General features: G+C 39.9%; 1 protein-coding gene and 1 long non-coding RNA gene across 2 annotated transcripts in view; one reads left to right on the forward strand and one right to left on the reverse strand.

Annotated features, from left to right (window-relative positions):
- The window catches only part of LOC143030938 (uncharacterized), a 22,361-nt gene extending 11,117 nt beyond the window's left edge, over positions 1-11,244 (reverse strand). The window contains exon 1 of the long non-coding RNA XR_012966953.1: positions 11,021-11,244. This is a non-coding gene — a long non-coding RNA (uncharacterized LOC143030938). The remainder of the gene's footprint in view (positions 1-11,020) is intronic.
- LOC143030936 (BTB/POZ domain-containing protein 1-like) overlaps positions 1-13,667 on the forward strand; it is a 53,942-nt gene extending 40,275 nt beyond the window's left edge. The window contains exon 7 of the mRNA XM_076194222.1: positions 13,611-13,667. Within this exon, the coding sequence (XP_076050337.1) occupies positions 13,611-13,652 (42 nt within the window). The 3' untranslated portion in view covers positions 13,653-13,667. The remainder of the gene's footprint in view (positions 1-13,610) is intronic.
- The last annotated feature ends 876 nt before the right edge of the window (positions 13,668-14,543 follow it).

A 14,543-nucleotide genomic window follows, 5' to 3' on the forward strand; every position in this document is an offset into this window, starting at 1 on the left:
GAAACTTTTTTTTTCAACTTTAAATATCCTTATTTCAATAATTCAATGTTAAAAAGTACAGAGGAAAAAAGAAGAAGGGGAAAGGAGAGAAAAAATAGTATTATTGCGTTAGTCTACAGTGGAAATCATAATTATCCCACTGTTTGGCAACACAGCAGTGGGAGAAACTACCAAACTGATGGAGTGATGGAAACGATGCATATGGAACTTGACAGGAATATTACAGCTCCTGTGACTGTGTGTCAACAGAAGGTGTAAAATGGAGGTGTTTATTTAATTTATTCAAGTAATACTTTGGATGTTTATCGGTCTATGTATGATTTTGAAAGCCAGCTTTGCACAAGGATGTTTTGGGGGTTAAGTAGAATGACCACGAAGATAAGACGATGAGATTTATTAAATTTTACAAAATTATTTCTTTTTTATATATATAATCTACTTATAAGGAGTGTGCACTGCATAACTCTACAGACTAAACGAAGGCCTTATAAAATGTAAATTTAACTGGAGTCGGAGTCGGAGTCGATATATTTTTACCGACTCCGATTCCGACTCCAGTGACACCGTAATTGCTTCCGACTCCGACTCCACAGCCCTGTATATACTGTATATATATATATATATATATATATATATATATATATATGTATATATATGTATATATATATATGTATATATATGTATATATATATATGATGATTATTCATCGTGACAAATTTGAGGAGGAAAGAGAGGAAACGGAAACTCGAGAAGAGCTTTTGAGTTTTATTACCGACGTTTCGACACTTTCGTCTTTTTCAAGGTATTACATCAAGTGGATAGATACACAGCCATATATATTCCGCGCGAATTATTGACTCCTCCCTCTTTTTCTTCTCTTCCAATCGTTGATGGCTAGTGTTGCGGCTGGGCGAGACCATGTAATGAATCCTCCTCTGTTGTTATTCGAATTATTTTTACTAATTTCTGCAGCTTCTATAACTTTTCTCATTTTCTTGTCGAGACCTTGGTGTAATACTTCTGTGTTTATCCAATTTGGCAAGTGTCCTGTTTTGTCTATGTGTGTCACAAGTGAGTTGCTGGTCCTGTGTGCTCTAATGTCGCTTTTGTGTTGTTGTGTCCGCTTTGTGATTCCTTGTCCAGTCTCTCCGTAGTATGACGTTTCACATCCGTTACATGGGATTTTGTATACTATGCTATTTTCATTTCTAAATTTTGTTGTTTTATATGTTATTATCTTTCCTATCTTTTGTCCAGTGTTTGTAATTATTTTAATGTTATTTTGTTCTAAATATTTTCTTATTTTTGTGACTTCTGTGAAATTCGGTATTACTAATATTTCGTTCTTTTCTTTTTCTTTGTGATATTTTGTCCTGTTCATTATTTCCTGCGCTTTCGTTTTTGATTTTGTAATTATTCTCATTGGGTATTTTAATTTTTTTTTAAATTGTAATTATGTGTGTTATTTCATCTTCTATATATTCTGTGCTGCATATTCTGTATGCGCGTAAGAAAAATCCAATTACTATACCTGATTTGATTTTTTCACTGTGACCTGATAGATAGTGGACATAATCTTCTTTGTTGGTATGTTTTCTATGTACTTTATATCTTGGGCCTGAGTCTGTTCTAATAATTGTAGTGTCTAAAAATGATAAGTGTCCTTCTTGTTCTTCTTCTAGTGTGAATTCAATCTTCTCGTGTACTTTATTTAATAATCTGACTTTGTTTAGTATATTTGTGGTTTTGGGTGTTATGATTAATATGTCATCTACATATCTTATCCATGTGGTGTGTCTGCCTATTATTCTTAGCATTTTGTCTGCTTCTAATGTCTCTAAGAAAAGATTAGCAGCTATAGCACTAAAAGGTGAACCCATAGGGAGGCCGTAATGTTGTCTGTATTCTGTTTGTTCAAATGTAAATGGGTCGAAGTTAATGCATAGTGAAACTAGTTGTAAATAATCTGTTTTCGGAATGGGTAGATTGTTGTCATCTATCTTTTCTGTTACTCTTTTTATAGCCTCTAGTGCTCCATTTCTTGGTATATTTGTGAAAAGCGAGATTATATCAAGGCTGTATAGTTTCTTGTCTTTGAATTGTACATCTTTTAATCTATTTATCATATCTCCTGAATTCTTTATATGGGTTCCGCTTATTTTTCCTAACATCTGTGAGAGTGGTTTGGCTAGTTGTTTTGCTATTCTGTGTGGTGCGCTACCAATTCCTGATGTTATGGGCCTTAGTGGGATTCCTGGTTTATGTACTTTGGGGATTCCGCGTATCTGAGGGGGGCGTGGGGCTTCTTCTACTAAATGCAGCAACTTCTTACCTCTTTCATTTTTCTTTAGTATTTTCCTAGCTTTCTTATTAAATGTGTCTGCACTTTGTTGAGCGTGTAGTGACTTTACCGATTGCTCCATACGTGTCTGTGTAATGGAAGACGTATCAATTAGTTTTGAAAAACAATTCACTAAGATCCATCCCTTCGATTCAATGATTATCTCGATACATTATGTCCTTTTCAACATAAGAATGTTATAATCAGAAGGAATATAGATATCTCTTTTAACTTCTATATACGAGTATAGATTCTGCTTAGATCAACCCTCTATCATGCAAATCCTCGTGCTGGTTGGCTATTTCATCATATATAGATATGAAAAAAGTATATTAATTCATCAGGATCAGCAAGATTGAAAAAAGTGAGGAATTCAATATGAAAAGGAAAGGGAACGCTAATGTAGAATAATTGATTTTGCAAGTGAAAATAATCTTACATTTAGAAACTATATACATACATACATACATACGTACGTACGTACATACATACATATACACATACATACGTGCATACATGCACGTATATATACATAAATACATACAGATATACATAAATACATACATATATACATAAATGTATACATACATATATACATACATATGTACACACATGTAAGTATACATGCACACACACACACGCACAAACACATGTCCTGATATATGCGTTTTGCTCATCCTTGAAGAGAGGTAAATCATCATGTAAAAGGGTACGAATAAAGGATTACAAAGGATTATAAAGGCGGAGCATGCCGACAGAAGCTAAAACAAATCATAAATAGCAGTGAAAGAGGCATTGAAAAGAGTATCTAGTGTTTATTCCCTATATTTTGGATCATTTGAAGCCTCAAGGCTTTGTTGTCCTGCCAGAGGATGGATGAAAGACGGTTCTCAAATCTGAGCTGCACCCCGAGGACTCGAATCCTGTTGTTCACTCTCGCGGACGCCTTTGTACCTTTTGTACTCGAGGGAATAAGAATGATCGAGTACGCACAGGACTTCGAGGAGCTTTGGAACGTCGGGGGACTCGGCCAAGAAGAAGCAGAAAAAATGGAAGTGACCTTTACCTCTGGATTCTCCTCTGGATTTCGCGCGTTCTTTGAGGTCAGGACTCTTTTGGGATTAGGCGCTTTCGGATGCGTCCACAGCGCAGTCTCCAGGTCGACTGGAGAGGAAGTTGCCATCAAGAGCCAGTTCGTCGAGTTCTGTTCGGAAGTTATCGACAGAGAGCTCGAGGTTCTCTCTACCTTGGAGAATCATCCAAATGTCATCGGGCTTCACGAAGTCATCGAAGACCTGGAGAACGATCAGGTCCACTTCGTGCTCGATCTCATGGATTTGTCTCTTGAAGAGACTGTCAACAGGATGACCTATCAGGGCCTTCGCTTCAGGGAGGACGAAGTCAAGTCGATTTGGCTTCAGTGCCTCAGAGGCCTACAGCACATCCATATGGCTGAATTCGTTCACTGTGACTTGGCGCCCAGAAATATCCTCATCAGTGGGACTGGCACCGTCAAGATCTCAGACTTGGGTTTGGCAGTTCGAGAGGAGGAAGTCGTCGTTAACTCCCAAAGAGGAGACCTCGTCGACCTAAGCGTCGTCTTTGTGTAGGTCGTTACTCAGGAGATGGTCGAGGACTTCAAAGGTCTCGAGAACAAAGTGAGTTCTGCAGGAGTGGAACTTGTGGAAGAAATGTTCTTCGGGGAAGTCTCGGTTAGGAAATCTCTGACGTCGGCTTATTTCGGTGAAAAACCTTCTCCACATAGGCCTCACATCGGCCACATTCTCATTGGATACTCAGAGGACCCAGAAGAAGATATGGACACTTCTTGAATTTGTAAAGAAAAAGATATATATATATATATATATATATATATATATATATATATATATATATATATATATATATATATATATATATATATTGTGATGGCCCACCATCCTCCATGTATATAAAATGTCTGTATCTGTATGTCAATCTTTAATTGTAAGATAATTATGTATGTACTGTAAATTGCTTGTATACGTTGTGATGGCCCACCATCCTCCATGTATCTAAAAATATCTGTATCTGTGTTATCCTGTACTTGTTAGGTAATTACGTATGTACGGTAAAAACTGCTTGTATACTTTATGGGATCTACTCTCTCTAAGCCGACGGACGTGAAAACCAGTTCTGTCCGGCTCATCCTTCGCCTTCCTCCCGTCCTCGCCAACTGTATATAATGCCTGCCGGCTCCTAGAGCGAGCGGACTTTCGTTGGCTGAGCGGCGCGTAACTTTATCTCTCCCATATTGCTTTTGCTCTAGTACCGTGGCGTCACCACGTAATCTATATTCTCATGACTTGGTTTTCGGTGGAGGAATTAATTGTCAATTGATTAATTTTGTTGTTGTAAAGTTCTTATATTTGTTTTGTTGGCTTTTTGTTATATATTAAATTAATTATTTATGTTAACTTCCGTTTGGATTTGCCTTACCCACATCAAGGCCACTAAGTACGAACCCCTCCTAGACATATTTCCTTATATCCTCACGGAAGGCATAACATATAATGGGGGCCCGTCCGGGATCCTCTTACCCGAACAAAAACTAAGAAGGTGTGAGATATACGAGCGAAACGTAATACATAAGTTACACTTGCATTCCCACAACCATCGAAATTGTCCATCTGTCCGGTAAACTTGTAACTCAGTACCCCAGTACCGTAATTCAGTTAATCGTAAATACGCCATTGCACATGACCACGTTAAACTCTTGCAGCTGTAAATTTCGTAAGAGTACTGAAGTAGGATCCGTTTAGGATACGTGTGAGAACGTTAATTCTATCCTACTTACGGCATGTAGTTTTGGTTAATGTATTCTGTCCCAAAGATTTATAATATTCGTGGGAGTCGAGTATTATAATTCTACTTGTATCTCTTGTCCGGTATACCACGTAAGCGAACCAAGCGTTCTACCTTGCTGAGTAGCAACTGTTAGCGAGTAAAAATTTCGCGATGTCAGAACTGAATATCGAAAACTTTGTTGAGAACCCCTCGGTGGAAGAACTGATAATTCAGAACCCAAATAAAGAATGTCTGAAAGAAATAGCAACAAGATGGGAATTAACGTATCCAGCGAACATTAGTAGAACTGAATTAGTTCAACTAATATTGAGTCACATAGATCAGTTAAAGAAAACGGAAGACGAAGACGGAGAATTTGAACGCTTAGAACAAATAGTTGCAGCCAAATTAGACATTAGCCCTACGAAAGAGACTCAATTAGACCCTCTAGAGTATCAGATACTTGAAAGGAAGATGAAGCATGAACTGCAAATTAAGGAACTCGAAGTGCAGCGTGAAAGAGAGCATGACAAAGAGCAAAGACAGCATGATAAAGAACAAAAACAGTTTCAAAGACAACACGAAATCGAACTAAAACGACTCGAACTATCAAGTCAACAAGTGGTTTCAAATTCAAGTAAGTTAGATCTTTTGAAGTACACCAAACTTATTCCCTCTTTCTCAGACGAGAATCCAACCTTATTTTTTCGAGAATTTGAAGATGTAAGTAAACATTTTGCAATTCCCCAAGCAGATTGGATATGGTTAGTTAAACCAAAGTTGTCCACAAAAGCGTTACAAGTATGTAACAATCTGGAAAATAACACTGATTACGAAACGGTCAAACAGACAATTCTTTCCGCTTATGAAATTTCCACCGAAGGTTATCGACAAACATTTCGAAATTCAAACAAACTTAGCCATCAGACATATATGGAATTCGCGTCAGACAAACTACGAGCGTTAAGAAAGTGGATTAAATCGGCATCAGCCGATAATCTTGAGAAAGTAGTGAACTTGATCGCGTTAGAGGAATTCGTGCGTAAAATTCCTCACTACTTGAAAATTCACATTGTTGACAAGGAGGAATTTGACCTTATGAAAGCAGCCAAATTGACTGATACCCTCTCATTGATTCACAAAAATGTTGGAAAGGACAATAACCGCCAACAACCTCATGTAAAACCAACTAGTGGTAGTAAAGATGGGAAAATTGATAGCCCTAGTTTCCCTGTTTGTTTCTTCTGTAAGAAACCAGGACATGTAATTGCAAATTGCCCAGACCCAAAATGTAAAGTAGCTCAAAAGAATATAAAATCTGTAGCTTCCTTTAACCATTCTACTGCCAATTCTGTAGATCCTTTTCAGCCCTTCCGTTCAACGGGAACAGTATCACTTGGTACAGACCACGTACAACACAACATCCGAATAGTACGGGACACAGGAGCAGCACAGTCCCTGCTACTTCAGTCAGCATTGCCGGGAGTCCAACGTAATTATACAGGAGAACGTGTATACTTGCAGGACTTCCACAATCCCTTCTCAGTACCTCTGGCAAAGGTGCACCTGAACTGTGGACTCATCAAGGATACTGTCTCCGTAGGAGTAAGTGAAACGGCAACCCTACCTGTTCCTGAAGCAGATTTTATACTAGGTAACGACCTCGTAGGAGAACTAGTCCATCCTCCTTTAATTGTTTCTACTTCTCCCCTACCATATAACCCAACTTCTACCATAGAGCAAACCCAACCCAACCTATTTCCAACCTGTGCTATCACACGATCCCAAGCGCCAGCTAACCAACCAACTCTTACCTCTCCAACCACCCCAACCACCCCGCTTACACTACCCTCCGAGCTGAGCATCAAAGAGGCTCAACAGAACGACCCTTCATTAGCTCCCTTGTTTAATAGAGCTATTCCCAAGGAGGATATCCTACATACTCCTTCCTTTTATTTGCACGAAGGAATACTGATGAGACTATATAAACCTCGTCATCTTTCTGATGATGATACCTGGGCAGAATGTCACCAAATTGTTTTACCTGTTAACTTGAGGACTCAGGTAATAGAGATTGCTCATGCTGGACACTCAGGACACTTAGGTATTAAGAAAACTTATTTACGACTCTTGTCAGAATTCTTTTGGCCTGGCATGAAAGCAGAGGTAAGTAGATTCGTTAAATGTTGCCACACTTGCCAAATAGTAGGCAAGTCAAACGAGTCTATTCCTCCGTATCCCCTTCAACCCATTAAAGTACCTAGTGAACCCTTTCAGAAACTAGTGATTGACATAGTTGGCCCGTTGCCTAAAACCAAGAAGGGTAACCAGTACATTTTAACAGTTCTTTGTCCCACTACCAGGTACCCTGAAGCTTTTCCTTTAAAGAATATTTCTGCTAAGAGTGTAATTAAGTGTTTAACTCACATGTTTACTTCCTTTGGTATTCCTCAGGAAATACAGTCAGATAGAGGTTCTAATTTTACTAGCAAACTCTTTACCCAAGTCCTCAAGGAATTAAATGTTAAACAGTCTCTGTCTACAGCGTACCACCCCGCCAGTCAGGGAGTTCTAGAACGATGTCATCAAACGTTAAAGAATATGATACGTAAATTCTGTTACGAGGAAGACCGTGACTGGGATGAGGGATTGCCTTTCCTCCTCTTTACGCTCCGTGAAACACCATCCGAAGCTCTGGGTGTTTCTCCCTTTGAATTGTTATATGGAAGGAAGGTAAGGGGACCCCTCAAGGTAATCAAGGACCATATCATATCTTCTTCTACCTCACCTTTACAGTCTGTTAACCAGTATATTGTTTCCCTTAAGGATAACCTAGCCAGAATTCGTTCCTTTGCCTTGAAGAACCTTGAACATGCACAAAGTAAAATGAAGGTTAATTTTGATCAGAAATCTCGTAAGAGAGAATTCAAGGAGGGAGATATGGTTCTTGCATACATTCCTATCTCTGGACAGCCTCTTCAAGCTAAATACCATGGTCCTTATAAAATTCAGAAAAAGATGTCAGAATATAATTACGTACTAGAAACCCCTGACAGACGTAAAACTACTCAACTTGTTCATGTTAACTTGCTTAAGCCATACCTTGCCAAAATACCACTAGACAGTTCAGTCAAACCATTGCTTTCGCTAAATCATGGTCCCAGTAAAATACCTATGTCAACCGACCGTCCACGAGTCCACGAACCGACGTTGCCACATTTCGATCCTCCCACAGTCGGCAACAACAGCGACATCTTGAACAACCTACTTTCGTACCTTAACCACTTGAATCCTGATCAAGCTAAGGATATTTCTGAAATTATTTCTAGTCACAGATCCTTGTTCCGAGATAATCCTGGCCGTTGTAACCTGACGTCCCATGAGATTCAACTGTATCCAGGAACTTCTCCTAGCCGCCAGCACCCGTACCGACTGCACCCCCTTCGTTCTCCAGACGGACGCAAGTGATCAAGCCGTCGGAGCTGTTCTACTCCAAGAACATGATGGGATATTGCATCCTGTCGCGTACCACTCGGCTCAACTAGATAAACACCAAAGGCAGTATTCGACCACCGAGAAGGAGCTACTGTCCATCATCTCTGCCCTGCGGAAGTTCGAATGCTACGTAACACCCAGCTCGACCCCCTTACGGATATTCACGGACCACAATCCGTTAATATTCCTTGAACGGAACAAGAACAATAATAGGAGGCTATTACGTTGGTCTTTGTTCCTCCAACAATACCTCCTCGATATAAAATTTATCAAGGGTTCTGAAAACCTCCTTGCTGATGCCCTTAGCCGTCCTGATTAGAACTCCCAACTCGTCTGTTCTCCTGAGTTGATGAGTTCTAGGGGGTGTGTGTGATGGCCCACCATCCTCCATGTATATAAAATGTCTGTATCTGTATGTCAATCTTTAATTGTAAGATAATTATGTATGTACTGTAAATTGCTTGTATACGTTGTGATGGCCCACCATCCTCCATGTATCTAAAAATATCTGTATCTGTGTTATCCTGTACTTGTTAGGTAATTACGTATGTACGGTAAAAACTGCTTGTATACTTTATGGGATCTACTCTCTCTAAGCCGACGGACGTGAAAACCAGTTCTGTCCGGCTCATCCTTCGCCTTCCTCCCGTCCTCGCCAACTGTATATAATGCCTGCCGGCTCCTAGTGCGAGAGACTTTCGTTGGCTGAAGCGACGCGTAACTTTATCTCTCCCATATTGCTTTTGCTCTAGTACCGTGGCGTCACCACGTAATCTATATTCTCATGACTTGGTTTTCGGTGGAGGAATTAATTGTCAATTGATTAATTTTGTTGTTGTAAAGTTCTTATATTTGTTTTGTTGGCTTTTTGTTATATATTAAATTAATTATTTATGTTAACTTCCGTTTGGATTTGCCTTACCCACATCAAGGCCACTAAGTACGAACCCCTCCTAGACATATTTCCTTATATCCTCACGGAAGGCATAACAATATATATATATATATATATATATATATATATATATATATATATATATATATATATATACATATGTATATATATAAACGTAAACGATAACGACATACATTCTTTCGACTATTTCTAATTCACAAAAAAAAAAAAAAGTATTTATCAAAGGTTATGGAAACCAAAAAATATTAATATTCCCTTAAAGTTCGTTTATTAATACTGAACTGCATTACAAAACAGTCAAAATTTGACATTTAAATCCAATTTCTCTAACAATGACAATAATTTTTTATTATCTTACCTAGGTATATATAAAAAAATTCTAATTCTAATTCACTGAAAATTGAAATAAGATAGTATTTATCAAAGGTTATGGAAACCAAAAATTATCAATATTCCCATAAAGTTCACTTATTATTACTGAACTACATTACAAAACAGTCACAATTTGACATTTAAATCCATTTTCTCTAACAATGACAATCCTTTTTCACTATCTTACCTAAGTATATATAAAAAAGTAATATTTCAAAAATGTCTCAGAGAGATCTGAAGAAGGCCAAGATTGGCACCAAGATTGGAGTACGCAGCGACAATATGGACACCCAGTACAAAAAATAATATAAGGAAAATGGAAAGAATCCAAAGAGCAACGACAAAGATGGCCCAAACACTTTCAAAACTGACATAAGAGGAAAGATTATCTAAACTGGAACTACCAACCCAGGAACAAAGTAGAGAAAGAGGTGATCTGTTGGCCGTTTACAGAATTATGAAAGGCATGGAAATCCTTGATAGAGAAGACTTATTAGATTGGGATAGAAGAAAAAAACAAGGAGACATGAAAAGAAACACAAAAAGGACAGTTATAGAAGATATCTGAAAAAAAAAAACAGCTTTCCTCACAGAGTGGTGGATGTGTGGAACAAATTGGACGAAACAATAGTGTGTGGAAACACCATACATTAATTTAACCCTTTAAACTCCGATGACAAGATTCTTGTCATTTGGTCAAATAAAACAAAAAATCATAAAACAACAAAATGTTTGATCAAACACCAGAAAAATATGACGTTAGTCCTCGCTTCGCTCGCGAGCGAAGCGAGGACTGACGTCATATTTTTCTGGTGTTTGATCAAACATTTTGTTGTTTTATGATTTTTTGTTTTATTTGACCAAATGACAAGAATCTTGTCATCGGAGTTTAATGGGTTAAGAATAAACTGCATGTTGCGAGATACAAAGACGGGTCACGAGCATAGCTCCCCTTTCCGTATAACACAACTAGGTAAATACTAGGTAAATACATACACATACATGCATACATACATACATACACAAGTAAGAGGTGTCATAAGCAGGGCTGTGGAGTCGGAACACAAAACCTCCGACTCCGACTCCGACTCCTTTATTTTTGGCACCACCGACTCCGACTCCGACTCCGACTCCGACTCCGACTCCTCCTCATGTAATTAACTGATTATGGGCTAAATATTTTATAAAGCCTATACAACACACATACGCTCCAATCTTGAGTAGACTTATATCATTATAACTGATTTTATCAAAGAGGTAATGAGGATATGAGGAGAATAGGAGTGGGGATGAGAGGGACAGAGAGGGGGAAGGGTTGAGGAAAAGGGTGAAGATCATCACGGGGTAAGGTGAAGGGAGGAGGAAGAAGGGGGAGAGGGAGGGAGGGGAGAAGAGAGAAGTAGGAGGAAAAGAAGAGGAGGGTGAGGTTAAGGGTGAGAATAGATATGTGGGTGAGGTTAGCTTAGGCTCCTTAACTTACACTCTCTGGAAAGACGCAGGGTGCGGGGTGATCTAATAGAGGTGTTCAAGTGGATCAAAGGCTTTAACAAGGGTGAGGCAAACAAGGTCATCATATTAAAATAACAGGGCAAGACTCGCAGTAATGGATCTAAACTGGGCAAATTTAGATTTACTTAGAAAATAGGCAAGAATTGGTTTACTAATAGGGTGGTCAAGGAATGGAATAGACTTGGTAACCATGTAGTAAGTGCTGAAACTATTAGTTGTTTTAAGATACGGTTAGACAATCTTATGGATGGGGATGACAGGTGGTGATGGATATGGAACTACCTAGTGTAGGCCTTATGGTCTCTTACAGTCTCCTTCATTCTTATGTTCTTATGTTGAAGAGAGTAATATAGAGAGAAGGGAAGAGGAGGAAAAGGAGGACGAGGATGAAGATGAGGATGAGGTTGAAAGGACTAGTGAAGGAGGTAGGAGGTAGATGAGGAGGAGGTAGGAGAGAGGGTTGGTTGTGAGACAAGGATGAGTATGGGAATGAAGATAAGGATGAGGCTAAGGATAAGCTTGAAGGATAGGGTGAGTGTAAAGGTGAGGATGAGTTTAAAGTGAGAGTGGTAGAAGACGAAGGAGAGGGAGTGGGAGAGAATGTGTAAGAGTTACGAGTATTTGGAGCTCGCTGGCTGAGCGGGTTCGGGCGTCGTTACTTGCGGCGAAGATCGAGGTGAGGGCAGTTCGAATCCTGCCACCGGCGAGGTTGAACCAAGGGCATGGTTCATTAAATTTCACGCTACAAAGCCCTCTCTGAGGGCCACCGTCCTAGCCTCCCGATAAGGGGGGGGGGGTTGTGACGTTAAACCATATCATATAATATATTCGGACCGTTTATGAGAAGACATGTCGCCTGGTGATTTAATTCATCCAAAGGAATCTCTCTAGGAAGAGGAAGAGGAAGTTGTGGTGGCGGCTTCACTGCATTGTTAAGCTAATGATGGAAAGCATGTTGCTTTGGATATCTATAATAGCGTTATATTCCCTTATAAACATAGCTTCTAAAAGCTTAAACTTATGTGCATCCCTATTGCTTGCTATAATCCTGGTGTTCTTAAATAGGTATTTCAACCCAAAAACTAGCTCATTGGTAATACAAAACAACCTGAATAGTCTTCGTGTGCAACAGAGACGCGGGGGGACGTTTGGAGTCTTTATTAATAAGTGGGTTATGCGTACAGAGGTGAGTCACAATAGGAGAGCCACATGCTCACCGTACGAGGGACAGTTCTAGACTGACTTGGGTGTACGTCGTACTCCCTGCGCAGAGGGAAATCTATGATACGTCCTACGTATCTATCAATGGGGGCCTTGTGCCCAAGAGTCCTTGTAAACCTATGGTGTCCTGCTCGTCGTGTCGAGCGCCAGGGCCCAGGATAACATTACACCACAAATAGTAATACTGAGACCATGTCTAAAACCAACACAGTGTACAAATTTAAATGTCTTACCGGGGACTGTGTAACCCGATATTCATCTTATACTGGTTACACTAGATGTAGTCTAAGTAGGAGAATATCAATGCACTTCCAAAACGGGGCTATTAAACATCATCTGAAGAAATATCATAACCAAACAGGCACTGTTGAATGCCTAGTTAAGAACACCAGGATTATAGCAAGCAATAGGGATGCACATAAGCTTAAGCTTTTAGAAGCTATGTTTATTAGGGAATATAACCCTATTATAGATATCCAAAGAAACATGATTTCCATCAATGCAGTGAAGCCGCCACCACCACGACCCGTGACCACACCCTATGTCAATACGCCCCCCTCACACCTCTTCCCACCCACTCCATCCATCCTCCCCCCAACTGACCTCGCAACCCCCAAACCCACCAACCCCCTCCTCCCCGTCATGATGGGTCATCAACCTCTCCCACTACCCCTTCCCCCACTACCCCTTCCACCACCCAAGCCGGCTACGTTCGCATATATAAGTCACCACCCGACGATTTCCTTCGTCATTTCTTTGGGCCTTTAATTTTGTAAATATTGGTCCCCAATGGCTCATGTATCGAGATAGGATTTGATTTATTGTTGTCTATTTTTGATTTATTGATGTCTATTTCCATGATTGTCAATTGTTGTTAAGGTTAACACCCTTGTTTTTTATTTCTGTATGTCGGTAATTTTTATGTTACAGGTTTTCCTGAAGATGTCTCCTTGCAGACGAAACGTTGAATAAATTAATCATTTTGGCAATCTGGTTTATGCTCACCTTCCAAGTGGCAGAGTACTGATTAGAAAGCTTGAGAATACCCATAAGAAGATTAACAACCTCCTTAATGCTGTCGACTTTAATAACGCATGCATATGTATATATATACATACATACATATAAATATATATATATATATATATATATATATATATATATATATATATATATATATATATAGGGTGAGGTTGTTTAATGTTTGCTGGAGAGAGGGTGGAGTGCCGGAGAACTGGAGGAGTGCCTGTATGGTTCCGCTTTGCAAGGGAGGGGGAGCGGGTGTGAATGTGGTGGTTGCGAAGGGATTAGCTTGTTGAGGGTGGTTGGGGGGCTTGTGGGAGGATCTTGATTGAGATGATTGGGAGAGGAACGGAGGGAGTAATTGGTGGGGAACAGTGTGGATTTGGGAGGGGTAGAGGTTGTGTAGATCGGATTTTTGTGGTAAGATAGATATGTGAGAAAGCTATAGGAAAGGAGAAGGATGTTTTTTGGGCTTTTATGGATCTGGAAGGGGCTTACGACAGGGTGGACGGAGAGGCACTGTGGGAGGTTTTGCGGATATGCGGGATGGGAGGGGGATCTTCTGGGAGCTGTCAAGATTTTTTATGAGGGTAGTAGAGCTTGTGTCAGAATTGGAAATGGAGAGTGAGTGGTTCGAGGTAAAGGTGGGACTTCGTCAAGGATGCGCTATGTCGCCCTGGCTGTTCAACTTATACATGGATGGGGTGATGCGAGAGGTGGGTGCAGGGGTGGTGGGTCAGGTGATTGGAGATGGTTGGGGAAGGTGGAGGGGGGTGGGAGGTGAGCCAGCTGTTGTTTGCGGACGACACTACGCTTGTGGCGGGATCGGAGGAGGGATTG

This window comes from Oratosquilla oratoria, chromosome 12, assembly GCF_046742065.1.
Source record: "Oratosquilla oratoria isolate Oo_2021 chromosome 12, ASM4674206v1, whole genome shotgun sequence".
Taxonomy (NCBI): domain Eukaryota; kingdom Metazoa; phylum Arthropoda; class Malacostraca; order Stomatopoda; family Squillidae; genus Oratosquilla; species Oratosquilla oratoria.